The 21,144-nt window shown below is 47.5% G+C and overlaps 1 protein-coding gene across 10 annotated transcripts in view; it reads right to left on the reverse strand.

Annotated features, from left to right (window-relative positions):
• The window catches only part of DAPK1 (death associated protein kinase 1), a 181,243-nt gene that overhangs the window by 72,540 nt on the left and 87,559 nt on the right, over positions 1 to 21,144 (reverse strand). For all 10 annotated transcript variants that reach the window (XM_045563753.1, XM_045563755.1, XM_045563750.1 and 7 more), the window contains exon 3: positions 19,773 to 19,994. In XM_045563753.1, coding sequence (XP_045419709.1) covers positions 19,773 to 19,994 — 222 coding nt within the window. The remainder of the gene's footprint in view (positions 1 to 19,772; positions 19,995 to 21,144) is intronic.

Raw genomic sequence — 21,144 nt, forward strand, 5'->3', positions numbered from 1 at the left:
CTCACCTGTCTACCCCATACAAATGATTATGTCCCATGCACGCTGTACCAGTGTGGGAAATGGACGGCAAGTGTTACTCTAGGCAATGTGGTCGGGGAGGCAGGGTGGGTAGGAAAGGGGCCGAGAGACAAACTGTAGTTCCACCTTCCAAGGGTCCATGCAAATTCCTTGGGGTGAAGAAAATGCTCATGCAAAGGGGCAGAGGCACCCACCAGTCAGAATGGCCACAGCATATGCCAAGCTTCTTGTTACTTTAATGGCTTCACTCCAAGCTTTGGAGACCCGCAGAAGTAATTAGGCCAATCGAAAGTGGGGCAAACGGAAAAGCAGGGGCAGTCAGACATCCCTTCGGCCTGGGTAATTATAACTGGCACTGGAACAAAAGGCCTGCGGGAAGTAAACCAAGCTGGACAGCCAGAGAGGGAGGTTTATTCCAAAATCAACCCACCTCGTCTAGTTGGATACAAGGGAAGGCTGTTATCAAGGGAAGCACAGAGACCCACCTCCTCGACTGGGCTAATTCTCCCTGCCGATCCAGTGAAAGGGCCAAAGTGAAAGCTGCCGATTGTTGGTAATGACCTGGAAACCCAGGGAAGAAAGCCCACTAGCCCATCAGACAGGGGCACAGCCAATCGGAAGGACAATGCTGCCACCCCCGAGATGAGGAGAATTGCAATTTTAATGGGCATAGAGCAGAATGATCCTCCCCTTGGTTTGAGGATGTATGTGAGGAGGAAGAAGAAGAGTTGGAGGAGGAGGAAGAGATGGACAAGTTGGAAGAGCTGGAATTCACTCAGCAGGTGGTGAGGCTGTCATCTCTAACTCAGCATCTCCCTGGAGCTCTAAAGAACCGCCCGGAGAGAGGAGGGGCCCCCAGGGAGGGGGAGCAGTAACTGCTCTGCTGGCAGAGGGGGCTGAGAGCAGAGCGCTGCTCTCCAGGGGCCACTAAGAAAGATCCAGCTGAGATCGGGTCTTCTCAGCAGCAGAGCCCGTCTGGGGCCATGCCAGGGTTGAGCAGGGTGGGCGCCAGGGAGAACACTGTAATGGCAAAGGGGACTTTTGATTGTCTAAAGAGCTCATCTTCTTTCTTTCTTTCCCTCTTTGAATAAATATTTGCTGAGTTCCTGCTATGGGATGGGTATTACCATTCCAGATGCCAATGACGATCAGCAGCTCTATTTTCAGCCACCCACTTCTGATTGTCACTGGCCTACAGCATGATAAAGCCAGACATAGAATAGGTTCTCAATGTCTGTCCCTTGGAACTCTATTGACTGCTGCTTATTCAGCTCCTTCCCATCCCACTCACCCAACACAGGGTCCTATGTCCCAACCCTCTCAAGCCCAAGGTAGAAATTAACTAAGCTGACAAACTGCCCTGTTTCCATGAGACAAGACTACTCAGAGGACAGCAGGCCACAAACAATGTGGAGTCTTCTGGAAGCAGTGCCTATGGCTTTGTTTCCTCTCTTCATCCCCACGGTCCTTGCCCTGGAAAGTCTCCTCACTGCTCTTCCTCAGGATTGGTACTGTCACCTTCCAGCCAGTCTCTGTGACCGAATTCAACTTCAGCCACTTTTCCTGGGCACTGACTGTGTGCCAGCACTCATGTCCTCGCCTAGAAGCCTGGCATTTAAAGACAAGCAAAGTACTGCACACCCCCGGAAAGCTTATAGTCCGCTTACTTACAAGAGAAAGAAACATAAACATTTAAAACATAGTATGCTGAGTGCTGTAATCAACACACATCTAAAAGGCGATGAAAACACACTTACAAAAGCAATTAAACCTAACTGGAGCAGGAAAGTCAGAGGGGGCGACATGTGAGCTGGGTTTTTATATATGAGTAGGAGTTCTCCAGGGGGACAAGGTATGATCTGGTAATGGCAAGAGGTTTTCTGTGGGTGGAGCATCAGGGGCAGAGGTTGAGGGGGTGGATGAGAAGTGGATGGATATAAAGAAGGGCCTGGACATGGGTTCAAAGACTCTACACCATTCTATGAATTGTAGGCCTCATTCAGTCGGAAGGAGGGAGCCATCAGAAAAGTTCTTTAAAGCTTCACTGAGATATAATTTACATACCATACAATTTGCTCTTTTAAAGTGTACAACTCAACTGATTTTGGTATGTTTATAGAGTTATGCAACCATCACCACAATCTTATTTTATTTTATTTTTTTATTTTATTATTTATTTTTTGAGGAGAAGGAAAGAGGAGTTTATTAATTTGCTGGCAAATGAGGAGGTTGGCAGACTCCTGTCTCAAAGTACCAACATCCTCCCTCTGAGCAGAGGTACAGAGCTTTTAAAGGTTCTGATTAATCCCATAATCCCATCTTTGGCTAAGACAATCTCGTGACCTCCTCCTGGACAATTCCCTTGAGCCATCTCCTGGGGCACAAAGAACAAAGGACACTCCCCTGCCCCTCCCGACCACTGGCCTGAGGCAGGGATGCAGGTTTTAGTTCTCAAAACGGGTGAGGGGGTTTTGAAGAGACAGAAACCATTTTTACCCCTTTTCAGGCCATTTTCTGTTACATGTTCCCCACTGTCAATTTTCACCCTCCCATATCTACAGGAGGAGGGGCAACGCAGTCATCGAGCTACTTTCTGCTGAATGGGGCGATGTTTTAGAAGGAAGGTTTATGCTTATCTATGTCATTATAAAGCTTTGGCAGTAGATTTACAACAATAGATTACCAAGCAAAAAAGGGCATAAGCAACAACTACAACCATGAGGACTGACAAGGCGAGACGGAGGACGCCTGATAAGAGAGATTTACTCCGCTTGGTATCTAAGACACCAGGGGGACTGTGGGTCCTTCCTGTCACACATGGTGTCTAATACAGAGCTGGGTAAGAAAGAAACGTGGGACCTCTGAGTGAAGAGCTGTTAGTTGCATCCTGTAGGTGGTCTGAGAGACCGGCTTCTGCAAATTCAGAAATCGTGTACAGAAATACTTGCACCAAACAAGGTTTAGGATAGCACACCCGGCAGTGAGACAGATCAACAGAAGAGTAGTGATAGCCCAGGAAAATCCTTACTAAGTAGAGTTGTCCCTCTATCCTATAGACAGAACAAACAACCAAAGAGAGATTGGTGAAAATATCGACATTTTCATTTTTCCCTTTTTCTCAAACAGATACTTAGGTTGCCTAAAGGCTGGCCCCTCCACTGGGGGCTACACCTATTTACTTAGGTAACACAGACCCAAGGTTTCACTTCTCACAATCTCAACGAGGTGTGACTTGTTAGAGAGGCACTTCACAGGGACCCTTTCACTTTTTTGTTTCCAGCTGGGGCAGGGACCTGAAAGAGGCAAACTCAAGTACAGTGGTCAGCACCTGACCCACTCATTTGACTTATGTTTTATTCCGTTTTCTTTTACTCACGGTTATATTACCATACTTGCCTTGGGGTGTTAGGAAGGGTCTCTCATAAGCTATTTTTTTAGGGGCTTAACTTAAGCCTGCTTCTAAAGGGCTGCCCTCATCCAGAGGAGGGCAAGCGGCAACACCCTGTCTCACTTTAGGTGGGTTTCTTGTATCAATTCCAGGATGTATGTAATTTCTATTCCAGGTGCAGGGCTTTGCTTACTTGCTGGGTTACCTCCCCTACAAAGGAAGGTCCATTATCACCATTATGAAATGTCCAGGGCTCCACGGAGTGTGATCCTGTATCCTTTCGACAGTAAGGTGCCTGCTCATGTCCCTGCTGTAGGAGGAGGAGCTGCTGAGCTGTCTCTGTAGCTGTCTGTCCACGGCATCCACCAGCAGCACGTCATTCTCTATCTGCATGGCCTCTTCCCCTGGACTGCTGATGCCTGTTATCCCATCGTCCTCTGAGGCCTGTCCCTGTTCTGTGCTGGTGTGCGTGTACAGGATCTCGGTGACAGCCCTGTCTCAGGCCAGCAGTTCCCGGTAGGAGCCCATCTCAGAACCTCAGACGTTCTCTGATGACAGGATAGGACAAACCTCTACCCAGCCTGAAAAGATATCTGCCGATACAAGCCTAGGCATCCAAGTGAAACTGTCAATCATCAGAAGGTAGCCCCCGACATGTGTAGTGGGTCGCCTTTCTGTTCTTGGACTGCCCCAAGCACATAAACAGTTAATTGTAAATGGGGTCCTCTCCAATGAGGCCCTGCCAAATCCATCAAGGCATCATGCTCCCAATGTGTGTATTCATGCAGGTGCCTCATAAGAGGCCGAATCAAAAAGAATTCTGTCTCCATTTAGTTGTCATCCAAAGTGTCAGAGCCCCAGTCTTTCGTTTTAGAGGGGATCTAAATCTAGCCAGGGTATCAAGGCCCGGAGAAATAGATCACCTCCAGTGACCTCCTTAACTGTTCTGCCAGTGGCCTGATTTCCTCTGACAATCAGCTCAACTTTTTGGGCTGAAGTCCCAGGTGGCAGTGCCACTGCTGTGATCACTGCATATCCAGGCAGCCTCCAAACCCCCTAAACAGGCATGTTGCAAAGCCTCATTCTTTTTGGCTGGCAAAAGGGAGGCAGGACTGAGAATAAACACAGTCTTTAATAACAACTGGCAGGTAGCTGCTACTGTCTGGAGGCAAAGAGGCCATCCTCTCACAACACTGTCCCGTGGCTTTGAGAAATATGCCACTGGCCTGGGATGTCTCCCAGCATCTATGCTAAGACTCCAAGGCTCATTCTTTGTTTTTCATATTATTTAAACTCTTTCTGTGAGTCAGGCAACCCCCAAACGGGGCCAATCATAAGACTCTATTTTAGTTTTCCAAAGGCAATTTTGACAGTCTGTGGTCCCGATCAAGGACTCCACATCTGTCCCTTTAAGGGCCCCATATAAGGAAGTCTGGGATCCAGACATGACAGAGCCCTGTCATTGCTAGAGACCTTAGATAAGTAACCTGCTGTTTGCAAATCTGTCCAACTGCACGTTTCACAAGTCCCCTACTAAGCTCTCAAAGAGGGCAGGAGAGCCCTGTTAAAGCCCCAACACAGTCCAGCAGCATTGCGAGGCCACCCAGACCCAGGATCCTGCCACTCAAATGCAACTGAGTCCAATATCCTTAGTGGCATGTAGATCCTGCATGTATCTATACCCACTGATATGAGGAATTTAAATTCTCTCTGTACATCCTGGGATCCCGTCAGCCCACATTGCCTTATTCATTTTTGGTGGCTTTCTTCTTGCAATGCTATAACAACGTGCAGGTTTGCTGGGGTTTGAACTTTAAAATGGACTGCTCCACAACGGCAGTCTCTGCATGCTTCGCCAGGCCCTGGTATTCATCTAGCAGGAGCTTAGTGGTGCCCTCAGGGGTGAGTTTCCGTCGCTTTTGGAACAACTCCTGGTGATCCCACTGCTTGCCTAGGTCTGCCCCCCAGGCCGGCTGTGGGGCGTTCTCAGTTGCTGCCTGCCGACGCTGCCTCACTGCTACCTGGCTTGTGGGATGCTGTGTGCGGCTGGTGCCAGGGCTGGACCACAGCAGAAAGGTCGGGGGGTGGGATCCTCCAGACCGTTCCTGCCCATGTGGCTTGGCGCCAGTGGAATCCCCACTGTCAATTTGCATCTGGGGCTTCGGCGGGGAGGCATGGAGCCCTGGGCCCCCTCATTCGTGAAAATCTGCTAATCAGGTCCCCACTGTGAATTTGCACCCGAGGGCTTCTATGGGGATATTTGGGTTGGAGCTACTAGTGAGGCAGGGGCCACCCTCCTGGCCCCATCCTTAGTCATCTTAGTCCTGGACTTGAAGGAGCCATTTGCTTTCCTGAGGGTTTTTTGTTACCTGGAGCCCTTTGCAATTTTGGGCGGGGTTCTTTCCAATGTCCTTCTTTTTTTTTAGTCCAAACAGCATGCTGATTATACCCCACCCTAGGGTGGCCTTTCCTTTCAACTGTCTCGAAGGATCCTTGGCTGGCATAGCCAGCAGAATGAACACAGTTTTTAGTTTACTTTAAAGGCTGTATTAACCAGCTGTGAAGGATTCATGCTAATTGCCTGGCCCTGGCTATGGTCCCCTCTGGCCAAATGGAACTCCCTGCTGGGTAAGGAGAGACCATTCCCGACCCCAAGTCATAACCTAAAGGGTGTGAGATTGAAGAATTGGTTCAGGTGGCATCCTCCCCAGCTCCTCCTATGGTGCCAAGATGGCGGCCGCGGCAGGTGTTCCTTCCCCCTTGCTGTGGTGGGCCACTTGCGCCAGTCCACCAGGTCCACTCCCAAGCTGGGGCCCTTCCCAGCACCTCGCCTGGGCTGGCTGCAGGGCAAGAGAACCTCATTTATCAAAAATCTTACAAACACAGATCATTTTGTATGCTACAAACAATGAGTTTATCTCAAGCAGAGAGCTTGCGGCTCAACATTTTAACTCTGTAGTAGTAAGTAGATGATTTGAACTCTGAATTTTCCTTGATATAATTTGCCCTTCAGTAAAAACTTGTGCACAAGAATTGGCCACCCTAGAAAACCTGGCATGCCTTTAAACCTTCGCATTTATACAAATACTTGCAAGTAGAGGCACCATAAACCAACTGGGATGCCTGAAGGGGGTTGTTCTCCTTGTCTTTATTTTAAAGAATTTATTTTTCATTCTTCTTTGAAAGCACATTTATAATATCTACATATGAGATAGTTCAGTTTCCTGTTTCGCAAAAGCACAGAAAGGCCAATTGAGATTAATTTTTGGAGGAAGAGGCAATGGAGATGACCCTTTAGAATATACCTCCAAATCAAAATTAGGATCCAAACAACAAATTCCTGGGAAAAGAACCAACAGCTGAGACATAGGTTCATAGTTGACCATTCAGAAATTTCTCCCAAGGGACTTTCAGATGGAACAGAAATGGAGTTTCCCATGTTAAGACAAAACTCACACACAATCAAATACAGACAATATAGGGGATTCCCAACACATACGCTCTAAAATGCCAAGGCCTATTAACCACATAGGAGCTTTCATTTAACAGCCACTTCTTACAAACTATAAGTTCAACAAAACTCACAAATAACAGACAATACAGGGGATACGCAATACAAAAATGCCAGCGCCTATCAAACAAATGGGAATCCGAAAGAGACAAATGCCACCTCAAATGGTGCCTCAAAAGCCCTCCAACAGGGCTGGAAGGTTCACAAATGGGAATCCAAAGGTGATAAATGCCACCCAAATGGCTGGAAGGTTCAAAACCCTCCCCAAACAGGTGGCCTAATCTCCCTTTCCCCACTGTTTCCTGGGAAACTCTCCCGAAATGGTGGCCTAGTCCCCCATTCCCTGGGAACCACAGATGAGCTCCAAATTCAAACCAGGTTCCCTAGTTCCACTCAACCTCATGACTTTCACCCCCAAAATGGTGTCTTCAAACAAACAAAACCAACAGGAAAGTCTGAAAACCCCCCATATGGGTGGAATCAGGAGTCTTGGCGTGCATGCTGGGGAACGTACCCAACAAATGGCCCATTTCCTTCTCCTCAACTAGTGCAGGCTGTGGGGAGCTGCGTTTACTTCAGGCACACAGAAATAGGAGCTCCCCGGAGCTAAAACAGGCTCCAACAGCTGCTAAAATAGGCTGTCCCTTGCTCTCTCACCTCAAAAAGAAGTTGCTCCTACCTATGAAGACCCGTAGCTTTGACCTGGGGCTGTTCCTGGCCTCTTCCAGCAGTCGTGGGGTCCCATTCTACCAGGGTGCCAATGGGCCCACCCAGGGATGCCAAATTCTGTTACCAAAAGCTCGGCACTTGTCCCTGAGGCCACATCAGAACAAGGACAAGAGGTTTGAGGAGAAGGAAAAAGGAGTTTATTAATTTGCCGGTAAATGAAGAGGTTGGCAGACTTCTGTGTCTCGAAGTACCAACATCCTCCACAATCTAATTGTAGAACATTTTCATCACCCCCAAGAGAAATCCTGTGCCCATCAGTAGCCACTCCCACCACCAGTCCCTGCATGCCCTCAGTGGCCACACAGCTACTTCTGTCTCTGCAGATGTGCCTGTTCTGGACAGTTCATGTATATGAAGTCGTAAGATGTGCCCTCTTTTGAGACTGGCTTCTTTCCCTTCGTGGGTCATCCACGTTGTAGCATGTATTAGTTCCTCATTACTTTTAATTGCCAAATAACTGTCCATCACATGGATATACCACATTTTGTTCACCATTTGATGGACATTTGATTTGTTCCCACTTTTTGCCAATATGAATGATTCTACCACAAACATTCAAGTATAAGTTTTTGTGTGGAAATAATTTTCATTTCTCTTGGGTACAGTCTGAGGAGTGGAAATGCTGAGTCATAAGGTAACTATTTTAACATTTTGAGGAATGTTCCCAAAGTAGCTAAGCCAATTTACACTCTCACCAGCAGTGTTCCAGTGTCACCCGCAGGGTTCCATTTTCCCACATCTCGACCAACACTTGGAAGTGGCTGTCTTTTTGATTATAGCCATCCCAGTGGGTGTGAAGTGGTATCTCACTGGGGTTCTGGTTGTGTCTCCTACTGACTAATGACCTTGAGCATCTTTTCATGTGCTATCCACCAAAGAGTTTTCAGCAAGAGAAGTAGCTGTTTCGTAATCAATGAGGAGGTGAGCTGGATGGGAGAGAAGCTAGAGGATGCTGTAATAATTCAGGGAAGGGTCCATGAGCTCCTGCATGAGAGGAGAAGTAGAAGAATGGTGATGAGGAGAGACCCAGGGGCCCTCTCAGCAGCAGGCTCCCCAGGACTTGAAGAAGGACAAGGCATGTGTGGTACAGTGGAGAATGGGGGAGAAGAAAGGCCAGGAGAGCTCTAAGGGTCCCAGTCTGGACAACCAGGAAGACGGGGATGCCATGGTCTGAGTTAAAGAAAGGGGGGGCAGGGGCTGAGGAGGAAAGACCAGGAGCTCCGTTTAGGACACACTAAGTGGAGGTACCTGGGGAGACCCGTGTGGGTGGAGACGTTGAGTAGGCTCCCAGAGAAGCAATCGTGGGGTCCAGAGAGACCTGGAGATACAGCTTTAGGGATTACTAATACACTGGAAGGTGACAGTTGAATAGCACAGGCTACATAAAAATGAGTGAATCCTGCAATATGTATTAGGGAGCTTCAGCAGAGCCCTTTCGGTGGCAGTAGAGGGATGGAAGGTAGATTACAGTGCTATGAAGAGGGAATGAGACACAAGGAAGAGAAGGGAGCAGGGAGATTGCTTCCTGTCTGCATGAAAATCCTTTCCATTGCATCCGTCATACACCAGGATGCCAAGGAGCATCCAGACAATGCCCAACCCTTCAGGTACGGATGCAGCAGCCAAGGGGTAGAACAGGCAGGCTGTGTCGAACTTTCCGGCTGGGCAAGTTGCCCTGGCAATGGAAAGCTGCCACTGGCTCAAGAGCCAAGACTTCTAGCCTTTGCCCTCCAGGTCTCCACCTCCCCATTTCAATAAGGTTATTAATAAAGTGGAAAACAGGGATAATAGAAGGGGGTCATGCTTCCAGAAAAAATACTTCCTTTTTAAGAATTTCTGATGGGCACACAGTCTTTGAGAAAGGAGGAGAGCTCTGTGCTCTGAGGCTGCTTCCCCATCACTTAGCATTTTCTCTAACCCTTGCACACACCTTTGTTAACAGTCTCAAATTTCCCTGTTTGTGTGTGCCATCTGCTTCCTGGTAGGACTCAGACTGACCCAAACCCTAATGGTTAAGAGTACGGGATACTTTACTCTTCAGGAAACTTGGTCAAGGGTATGCTTTCTAGGCCAGGCGCGGTGACTCATGCCTCTAATCTCAGCACTTTGGGAGGCTGAGGTGGGAGGATGGCTTGAGGCCAGGAGTTAGAGAACAGCCAGGGCAATACAGCGAGAACCCACCTCTAAAAAATAAAAATACTTAGCCAGGCATGGGGGTGCAAGTCTGCAGTCCCAGCTACTCAGTTGACTGAGGCAGGAGGATTGCTTGAGCCCAGGAGTTTAAGGCTGCAGTGAGCTATGATGATGCCACTTCACTCCAGCCTGGGCAACGGAGTGAGACCCTGTCTTGAAAGGAAAGAGAAAAATATTATGTTTTCTGAAGCTCAACCGGAAGCAAGTAGATTGGCATCTCACAAAGAAAAGTGTCCTTGTTGATGGTCAATGTACTGATGCACACAGCCCCTCCTCACATCGTGTTCTTCTTGCTCTATCTGGACTTGACATACATTCATGGGCCAAGCCCAGTCTTAAGGGCTGTGAGTGTCAAAGCAGGACACGATCCTGCCCTCAGAGAAACATACTGAGGGGGCCAATATGCACATGCCACTGTCACACCAGAGTCCCCACAAAGCCATCCCCCTCCTGGGCTTCTGCATTCCCACAGGAAAATGAGAATGTTTTCTGTCCTGCCCCAACTTCACAGAAAGGCGACCAAATGCAGAGCAAGAATAGCACAGCGGCCAGAGAAGCAGCACAAGAGGAGGAAGCAGAAAGCTGAGGGGGCCCTTGAAGTCCAGCCTGGCCTTTGAAAGCTTCTAAGTCACTGCTTTGAAATCAAGGAGCAGCACATATGACTTGGGAACCCCTGGGATGTGAGAATCACTCCGGAGGAGGTTTGAGGCAAGGTAACAACCAGCCCCAGCCTTGTAGGTGAAACCCCACGGTGGCTTAGCAGATTTCCAGGGCTTGGAAAACTCTGACAGAAGAATTCCCTCCCCCAGAGGCTGCTGCCTGAGAATCAGCACCTCCCCACCCTCCCTGGGACCTACATCTGGCTGCAGTGGGCACAGCTTTCCTTGTCTGCAGGGTGGAGGTAAGGCCACTCGCCAGGGTTGCACGTGAGGATTAAATGAGATCTCGCCAGGCAGTCAGGGACAGGCCCACCGTGGCTGACTCAAAGAGGCACAAGTGAAGCGCCAATACGAGGGGGCCAGTTTTCCTCTGAGGAAAGCCAGCCGGTCATTGGACTATATCCTCTCTCTTCAGGCAGTTTGTGAGGATCCACGTCTAACTGGAAGCGACTTAAAAGAAATGGACTCTGTCTCAAAAAAAAAGAAAAAGAAAGAAAAAAAAAAAAGGAAAAGAAAAGAAATGAACATTCTATGCAGTTTCAGAAACAGTCAATTCTATCTGAATTTTCCCATCAAAATACTGAGGGGAAAAGTTCCTGACACTTCTGTCCTGCAAGGAAGCCCAGGTCTGTTAGCCCATGCGTCCAGAGCCTGGGAGTGAGCCGACGTTCCGGCATGGAGCATGCACATGCTCACTGCCGTCCCCAGGAGCTCGGACAATCCTCATCTGCATCACAGTAATTGTGACAGTGTTAAAAACAAGTGACACGTGTGGGAAAAAAAGTTAAGGTAATACTCAGTTACTTACTTAGAAGTACAAATTAGGAGAAAAAAGCAACATAAAGTTGTTTCTGGAAGTATTTCTTGTTTGCTTTTTTAACCACATTTTACAAGGGCATGAGGCAGAAGAGGAGGCTCCAAAGGGCCCAAGGGTGCCCTGGGAAGACTGTTCTGACCCACCGTGGATGCTGGTCTCATAAGGTCATCCTCCCACACCCTGCAGTCTGAGTGCTCTCCCTTCTGGAGCACCAGTGGGGGTGGAGGGAGGAAGCTGAGAAGCAAGCAAGGTGGCCACAGCGACCCTCTCATCCTATCGATGTGCTGGTCGGGGGCGTGCTTGGCCGAGACAGGAAGAACTGAGACCAGGCTGGGAGTTTCCAGGAGGAAGTGCGAACAGTTTGTAGGACTTGAGCTACCCTGGAGAGTCCTGTAGAATCTGCGGCCCCTGGGAAGGGGTCTAAGAATAGCCACATGCCTGGAGCTGTGGAAGGCCCTGAGGCTGGCTGGCAGGTAGCAGTGTTGCCTCAGTTTCCCAAACCTTCACCACAACCATGGGTCTGTCCTGGAGGTAAGCAGAGACTCCAACACTGTCTACAGCTCATGTATACAGCATGGAGAACATCACACCACATACTAAAGTTACAAATATATCCTAAAAACTATAGATCTATGAGCTCACAGATACCACATGGGGTTTGTTTTTAAGATTTCGATTGTCCCAATTTTTCTTAAGACCATCCAGAAATCAAATAATCCACTTCAGTGAGTGAAAGGACCTATTTAATAACCCTAAGGAAACACTTTTCAACTGAGCTGGCAAGAAGGAAAGTGTGGGGGAGACACACATGCAGGGTTTCCTTTCTCAGGAGAATGCCTGGATGGCACATGCCCTACTTTATGTAATTTAATTCTGCTGTGAAAGGTTCAGACTGCTGCCAGAATGTACTTTTCTGCCCCCCGCTTGCCTAACCGTAGATATGTGAGGAGCAGGATGCCAGAAGTGTAACCCAGAAGAGCTCTTGAAATTACCTTTGCGAATAAAGACAAAAGTTCAAAAAGTCAGAAGAGCTGGCTTGAGCTCAGAGAAGAGAGAACAAATGTAGCAGCAAAAGGCTTGGTGGGCACGGGGAGAGGAGCAGGGACAAGGGGAATGAACAGCCTTCGTACCACACACACCTGAGCTTCACTTAAGTCCCCAACGCCACATTCAGCTTCTACGACCTTTGCCACTTTTAAGGTCCTTTGAAGCCATCACTTTAATGGCTGCATTTGCTTCTTGAAAGACTCTTGGGAATCTGACTTGCTGACCAGGGCAGCATGTATTCATCTGCTTACATGCACGGTGCTAATATGCAATTTTAAACATTCATATTCACGTTCTGATTATTTTGCATCTGGGTTTGGCTAGGAAAGAGTGAGCCAACTGAATAATGATCCTGCATAAAGCCATCTAATGTTGCACAAACATCTGAATACAACTCAGAAGTTGTTTGCAATGGACAAACTGAATTCCAGAAATTATTAACTTAGCCAAAGTCAAAGAGATCTAAAAAGAAGAGTTGTTGTTCAACAGGTGTAGTGTTTCAGCTGTGCAAGACGAGAAAGTTCTAGAAATCTGTTGCACAACCATGTGCATATAGTTAACGCTGTGTACTGTGCACTTAAACATGATTAAGATGGTAAATTTCATGTTGTGTGTTTTGCCACAATAAAAAATTAAAACTCACCTTTTTAAATTAAAAAAATGCATCATTCATTTCATGCCCTGCACTTGGCTAAAACCACAGCAGGCTGCACTAATTAAATGGAATTTCCTGTCACACACACACACACACACACACACACACACACACACACACACACAAATTAAAAACAAGAGACAAAGCTAAAAAGAGTTACTCCGTTTTAAAGATCTGCTTTAAAATTGTAGCAGAACTAATAAGGGGCAAATTTAGAACTAGAGAACAAAACGGGCTTGACTTCTTTGGAACAATCCACTATGCCAATACTTACTTGGCAATTTTTGCATGTTTACTTTATAAACCTTAACATGGAACCTTGCAGACAGGTGACCATCCTGAAACAAACTGTGACGAGATGATGCCAATCCCTTCGTTATGGAGACCCCGAGCCCCCCGACACCTCTCCAATCCTTTTCTGCTCAGGCCTCCTGCTGTGAGTAAAATTTTTCTTTATCACAACACTTTGCAGTTGCCTGATGAAAACACCATGGTTAGGTGCTTTGTTTTGTTTTTAAATAGTTTACAGAATTTAAGATTCACGCGCGAGTAGGCTCCTAATCTAGAAATTCTAGTTTTTGTTCAACTGGCGCTTCTGCATTAGTTTCCTAGGACTGCCACAACAAGGTGCCACAGATTGGGTGGCTTGAAGTGACAATTTATTGTCACACAGTTCTGGGGGCCAGCAGCACAAAATCCAGGTGTTGACAGGGCTGGTTTCTTCTAAGGGCTCTGAGAAAGAATCTGTCCCACCCTCTCTCCTGCGCGTCACCCCGCTCTTCCGTCCTCACGTGGCGTTCTCCCTGTGTCTGTCTACTCGGGCCCTTCTTAGGAGGACATCCGTCAGATTAGATTAGTGCCCTCACACTACTCCAGTATGATCTCATTGTAACTAATTACATCTGAAACAACCCTATTTCCAAATGAAGTCACGTTCGGAGGTACTGGGAGTGCTGTGGTTTGAATGTGTGTCCCCTCCAAACTCAAGTTGAAATTTAATCGCCATGGTCAGAGTATTAAGAGCTGGGGCCTTTCAGAGGTGTAGGCCATGAGGGCTCCACCCTCAGGGGTGGGTTAGTGCCTCAGATGAAAAGGGCTTCTGGCAGTGGGCTCTCACTCTGCCCTCTCGCTTTCTCGCCGTGTTGTGACGCAACAAGAAGGCCCTCAGCAGATGAGGGGCCCTTGACTTCCCAGGCTCCAGAACTGTAAGGAATAAACTTCTTTCCTTTATAAATTACCCAGCCTGGGGTATTCTGTTAAAGCCACACAAAACAGACTAAGACAGATGGGGAGGACTTGACTTCAACACATCTTTTTGGGGGAGCGCAATTCAACCTTTAACAGCTTCTCAAAAGGTGAGCCCCAGACCTGCGGCATCAGCATCACCTGGGAATCTGTTAAAAAGAAAATTCTGAGCCAGGCACAATGGCACATGCTATCGTCCCAGCCACTGTAGAGGCTGAGGGGGGAGGACTGCTTGAGCTCAGGTGTTCAAGGCCAGCTTCAGCAATACAGCAAGACCTCCTCTCAAAAAAAATAAAGTTACAAAAATGCAAATTATTGGGCCCCACCTTAAACCCACTGAATCTGAAACTGAAAGTTCAGCCAAATGCTCTATCTTGTAACAAAACCTCCAGGATATTCTGATGCACGCTAAAGTTTGAGAAGCACTGTTTTAAACCATACTGTATCTTTAAAAAAATAATTTTATAAGGCTAAGTGTGCATCTTGTCCTTCCAACAGAATCACTAGCCCTTTGGGACTGTCTCTGACTGTATATATCTCATGCTACTTCTCTCATGGTAGTGATTAACTTAGTTTACATAAAACAGGCTAGAATCTGCAAGTCTGTGCAGGTCACATGTGACCTTCAGATACGTTTTATTTTGTCTGCTCATGAATACTATGGACTGACTGCCAACATTAAAAACCCAGATTACAGTCTTTTCTTAAAAAAACTGGAAGATCTGATAACATGAATCCAAAATTCCATTAGGAAACAATCAACTGATTGGTAGCTGTCCCCTTGCACAGGGGGAAGGCGGAGATTCCATTTAGCCACAGTCTCCACCATTCCCTGACACTGAGGCTTCACGGAGACCAACACACTCATTTACATTGCCTGTCCGGCCCCTAAGAGCATTTGGGTTTGAACCATGGCTGGGTAGAGGAGAGCTAGACAGAAAAATGCATCCCTGTGCACAGACCGGAGTACTTAGGAATGGGATGTTAGACGCCAGTGTGTGAACAATGCCACATACTTAAGAAATAGCATCAACTTTAAGGCCTGTGAGTTTGCCTTCACTCTCCACCAGGTAACAGGGCAAGTTATGAAATGACTCAAGCATTGAAGATCAAAGTTTTATAGTGGCTTGCCCACGCTGCAACACGTGAGTGAGCAAGAACACAGTAAGAAGAGAGTTTTGTATTGGCAAAACTTCATTAGAGAACAACGGGACAGGGAGGACACAAAATCATGATTTTGAAGACATCGCATATGCCTCCTTCGGGTACGTGCCACGCTGAGCTGTAACGACATACCAGCTGTGAAAAGGAGATTTTCACATCGGTCTGTTGCAGTCCCCAGTGAAGCCAGTGCAGGGAAGAGTCATTGCTGTAAAGCTACTTTCAGGCTTGAAAAATTTTAGAGCGCAGACTCTGGAGCACGATTTGACAACTGCACTTTTAACACAGACACCAAATAGTTTCTGTTCAAAGGACAGAAAAAGATACCTTTTCAGATCATGGGGAGGTTCGTGAAATATCAGATGGAGTGGTATTTGGGATATTTGTTTCAGTGGTAAGGACGGGGCTGGAGAAGACGACTCTCACACAAAGGTGGAAGCAGAGGAAGTCCGACTTGCCATGGAGCTCATCTCAAAGCCATCAATCCAAACACTACATCCGCTCCGAGTTACTGAGCCAGAGCACTCAGACAAATGGCCTCCATTGCATCACCGGGCTATTTTCTGACGAATTCTTAATTTTTATTCTCTCCTTAACCACCCCTGTACCTCAGCATTCTTAAGAAAGGAAAGACGAGATGGAAACTGTCACTGACGACTGAAGCTTCCTTTAAAGCTATCAGATTTAGAATGAGGATAATTTTCTCAAAGGCAAAGATGACTGCTTCTCCTAGGTGGACTTAATATTTTCAATAGTCTATTAAAAGTTCAAAAACATGCAGTGCAAACATACGGAAAGTGGGACAGGCTTCTGAGATAATAGCGAGGGTGCAATCTTCCTCCTTGGCACTTAGTGCCACTGCATTAGTCAGAGCTCTCCAGAGAAACAGAACTGACCGGAGACACATACACACATGTATGTACCTATATACATGCACACACATCCTGTTGTGTGTATATATCCTATGTATCGTATGCATATATATGAATTCACACATGCTATTATGGAGGCTGACGAGTGCCAGGATCTGCAGGGTGAGTTGGCACGGTGGGAACTGATGGTGCAGTTCCAGCCTAGGAGGCAACATGAACAAGACCCAGGAAGAGATGACATTTCAACCTGAGTCAAAAGGCAAGAAAAAGCCAATGTCCCAGTCTGAAGCCATCAGGCAGGAGATTCTCTCTTATTTAGGGGAGGGTCAGTCTTTTTGCTGTCCAGGGCTTCAACTGATTGGATGAGGCCCACCCACACTAGGGCAACCTGCTTTACTCAGCCTCCCAATTTAAATGTTGATCTCATCCAGAAACACCCAAAGTAATGCTCGACCAAACATCTGGGCACCTCATGATCCAGTCAAGTCGACACATAAAAGTAACCATCACAACCCCCGTGTGCCTGGCAGGTGCAGAGGCAAGGACAATCAAGTCACAGGGGATGCTGGAGTTTGTGAAGAGCAATTGACCAGGGACATGTCTAATCCTTGTCCTCAGACACCTCCTGCCTACTCCATCAAACAGCTGCTCCTAGCCAGCAAGCTCAGCTTTCATTCAAGGTCGTCGCACAGTTAGCAATGTACAGCTGGATGCCAGTATGCACCTATGACAATGCCTGCAGTAAAATAAAATACTGACAAAGTCAAGTGCTGGTGGAGCAACTGGAACTCCCATCCAATGCCAGAGGGACTGTGAAACGGTACAGCCACTTCAGAAAATAGCTTGGCAGTTTCTTATGCTGGTAAACACACACTTATCACACGACCCAGGAATCCTAGTCCTAGACGTTTACCCAAGAGAAACGGAAACATATTTTCACACACAGCTCTAAATGTGAATGTTTACAGCAGCTTTATTCGATGGTCACCAAATTCTAGAAACAACCAAATGTCCTTCAATAGGTGAATGGATAAACAGACATCCGTATGATGGAACATGACTTGCCGGCAAAAAGAGATTAACTGTTCGCACTCAAATCTCCAAAGCATTATGCTGACTAAAAGAAGCCAGTTTCAAAAGGTTATATACTGTAAGATTCTATTTATAGGAAATTTTTGAAAAGATGAAATGATAGTGATAAAGATCGGCTCAGCGGTTGCCAGGGGCTGGGGATAGAGGGTGAGTGTGACTATAAAGAAATATTAATAGCACAAGGGGTGCTGGCATATTTGGAGTATGAGAACTGTTCTGTGTCTTGATTTGGGTGGTGGTTAGAGGATCTACATGTGCTAACTTTCATAGAATGACACAACCCTCCTCCAACACCACATTTACTGTATGGTAAATTAAAATTTAAAAAAATCAAATGGTAAAAAAAAAAATTGTATGCCCCCCAGTTATGCACAGGGTAAATGCACCTAATGGGAACTGTCTGTGAAATGGGGTCGGTCAACAGTGCTGAATCCAGAATCCCCACATGCGCTGCTGGATCAGCCGGGAGGAGCGGCCCCACTCAGGCACAGGAGGGGCCGTCTGCATATGATGATATGGCAAGAAGATAAGAGTCACTGGGCACAACCTGGGAATCCTCTGAAAAGGCAAAACAGTTGTGATCTGTTATGTTTCTTTTTCCAGGCACTTAGTATTCATGGCCTGAAGGGAGGAGATTTAGGCTTAAAGACAGAAAAGGATTTGCCCTGGGTTTTGATCCCAGTTCTGTCTGGCTCCCCAGTCCCGGACTTTACTGTAGCCTGCAGCTGCCCGGAAGCCACCTAAAGCCACAGTGAGGATTACACCGTGATTCCTGCCTTTTCCTCTGTTGTAACCCAAGCAGGCCCTAAATCCCTTAGCCCCTTAAAGCCCTGCTCCTTCCTTAAAGCTGGAATTCAGGGGTAGGGTGGGGGAAGGAGGAGATTTTGCCCCCAGGGGACATGTGGCAATGTCCGGACTCATTTTTGGTTGTCACAGCAGCGTGGGAGAGGATGCTACTGGCAGCCAGTGGGTAGAAGCCAGAGATGCTGCTAAACATCCTACAATGCACGGGACGGCCACCTGAATGAAGAACCTTCCAGCCTAAAACGTCACCAGTGCCAAGACTGAGAACTGCTGGTTTAAAGGAAGAGAGGAAGAAAGGAAAGGAGGGAGGGAGGGAAGAAGCAAGGAGGGAAGGAAACGTGTATTAAATACATCTATGAGCTAGCACTGTGCTGGATATTTTAAAATCCTTATCTCATTATCTCCCCAAATCCCTTTGAGGCATAAATATAATACATTTAAATCCCATTTTATAGTTAAGAAATTTGAGTCTGAGACTGATAAAAGAAGGTGCCCTAATCCCTGTGTTGAGACAAGATGCTGTGGGGACCACAGGCACCTGTGATGGCAAAGCCCAGGTAAACTGCAGGGAGCACCTGGGGGCTGGCCTGGCTGCTCTGCAAACCTCCTTTCATTCCCTTCCTCTCTGGTCTTCCAAATCACCTCCTACCCCTGAGCGACCTGCAAAGAAGGGGGCTATGGGGCTGGCAAAAAGGCAAATCTGAATTCAGGAGGCTCCTGGGAAGTAGATGGGGCCTGTCATCGCTAAGAACCAACCAGGATTGGTTTGTCCCCAAATCTCCTCTTGCTCCACCCATCCCTCCTCCCTCAGGGCACTAATGTCACTCCTCCATCCGCAGAGCCTAGAGCCAGACCAGCTGTGCGCCCTCGGTTGGCTTCCTCCTCTGCTGCCAGCACGTGCTGCTGGACTCAGCCATGAGGGGGGGGCCCCGCTGGGCACACTCAGGCAGGAAACCGGGGTGGGGAGGACAGGAGATGCAGATGAGAAATGCCGCAGAACCATGTGCCAGTCAGTTTCCCGTAATAACATCCGATGGGCAGGGCTCGCCTGAGAAAATCAGCAACTCACTTTAAAAACAAGTCCTATAATCACATCTGAGTGATTCTGGCCCAGTTTGACCCCTTCATATAATTAGTGTTGATAGTTCCATCAGTTAAAAATGGGGTGTACGTGTGTGTGTAAGATGGGGGAAGAGAAGGGAGGAAGACAGAAGGAGAACAGAGGAAGAAAGGCAGAAAAACAGAGGGAGGACAGGGATAGAGTCAGGGGCAGAAGGACATGTTTGAAGCTTAATAGAAAACTCAGAAAATGGATGAGCTCATGACAGATGAACATGAACCCCACATAGTGGTGAACCCCACGACTGGGGGAGCCACCTGCAAATCAGGTGGAACCACAGTGATGGAAGCAGCTCTTTAGAATTTATTCTAAGTAATCGCAGCTGGTCTCGCGTCAGCAGCAGTGTCGTCCCCAAACGCGGCACAGCAGAACCGATGCCAGATGAGGCCACAGCGCCGTCCGGCCGGAAGGAAGCCGTCAGCCCACCACACCCTGCGCCCGCCCGGCCCCACGGCACTCACAGCTCCAGGATGAGAATGACGTCCGTCTTGTTCTCGTACACCTCGTGCAGGGTGATGACGTTCGGGTGCTGGATCTGCTTGAGGATGCTGACCTCCCGCTCGATGTCCTCGCGGCTCACGCCCCGCCGGCTGGATTTCGTCCTCCTTTTCTTGATGAACTTGGCGGCATACTGCAGACCTGTGCTTTTCTCACGGCATTTCTTCACCACCGCAAACTGCCCGCTGGAAAGAGAAGATGGAAGATTTTTTTTTATTGTTCACTAACAAAAAAAAAAAAAAAGAAAGAAAGAGAGAGAGGATGTGGGAGGGGAAAAGAGAATCGTGAACAGGAAAGTTCAAATTGTGGGAGATTAACAAATTAGGTAGGGATGTTTCTTACCATAGTTCAGTATTACTAAGTTTATTTATGAACAACGATGCAAGGAATAAGAATTCTTTTCTTAAAGTATATTTTACGGAAAGGGCAATGTCTCCCTTCCCATTTCAGGTCCTGGCACAGCGGCAGGGAGCTCTCTGATCTGACTTTGCTTCCAAAAAGCTCTTTTCTTGGATGTCTAGTCTCAGAGCCAGGAAAAAAAGGAACTGAAACCAGGGAATTGGTAGAAAAGTATGTAAGGCCCTGCTTTCGACGACATAGTTCTAGCACCAATATTAATCAACTGAAACACCCAAAACATAAAAATGGTGTATTATTTTGTTCACAGTTGGGGGACTGATAAGCCACATGTGCTGGTATCTGTTGGCTGCTTTTCCAGCACTACCCCCCTCTTCTCAACAATAAATACCTCCATCCAGGGATCCCTGTGGCTCTGGGAGCCGACTCCACCCCCAACTCTAAGTGTGGGTCATGTGACCTAGGCTGAGCCACTCAGTGCACCATGCTCTCCTGGCTGCAATGACAGGAGGCCTTTCAGAGCAGGCGGAGACAAAGACTTTCCCCCCTTCTAGATGTGAACACTGAACTAAGTAACCCCCAAAGCTGCTGCCTGCCATCTTGGGACCACGATGGGAGCCGCTCTAGGTTTGAAGACAACCACTACAGAGGCAGAGCCAGTAGGAGGAAAGAAACCAGGTCTGCTGTAACACTGCAGAGTGGCTAGAGCAATGCTAGCCTGAAACCATCTACTTTCGATTTTTCGGCAACATAAGCCAATAAATTCTCTTTACTGCTAAAGCCAGTTTGATATGGGCTTTCTATTTCTTGCAGAGGAAAGCAGCCTAAACACCACAGCAAATAAGCAGAGCCTCCTTCCCATATATGAAAGAATATAATCACAGAACTTGACACAAAATAATAAGGTGTGCAGGCAGTAAGCGGGTGCAACCTTGAGAGGCAAGCAGGCTCCCCTGAAAGTCAGTGAAGCACAATGGA

Source organism: Lemur catta, chromosome 10 (assembly GCF_020740605.2).
Source record: "Lemur catta isolate mLemCat1 chromosome 10, mLemCat1.pri, whole genome shotgun sequence".
Taxonomy (NCBI): domain Eukaryota; kingdom Metazoa; phylum Chordata; class Mammalia; order Primates; family Lemuridae; genus Lemur; species Lemur catta.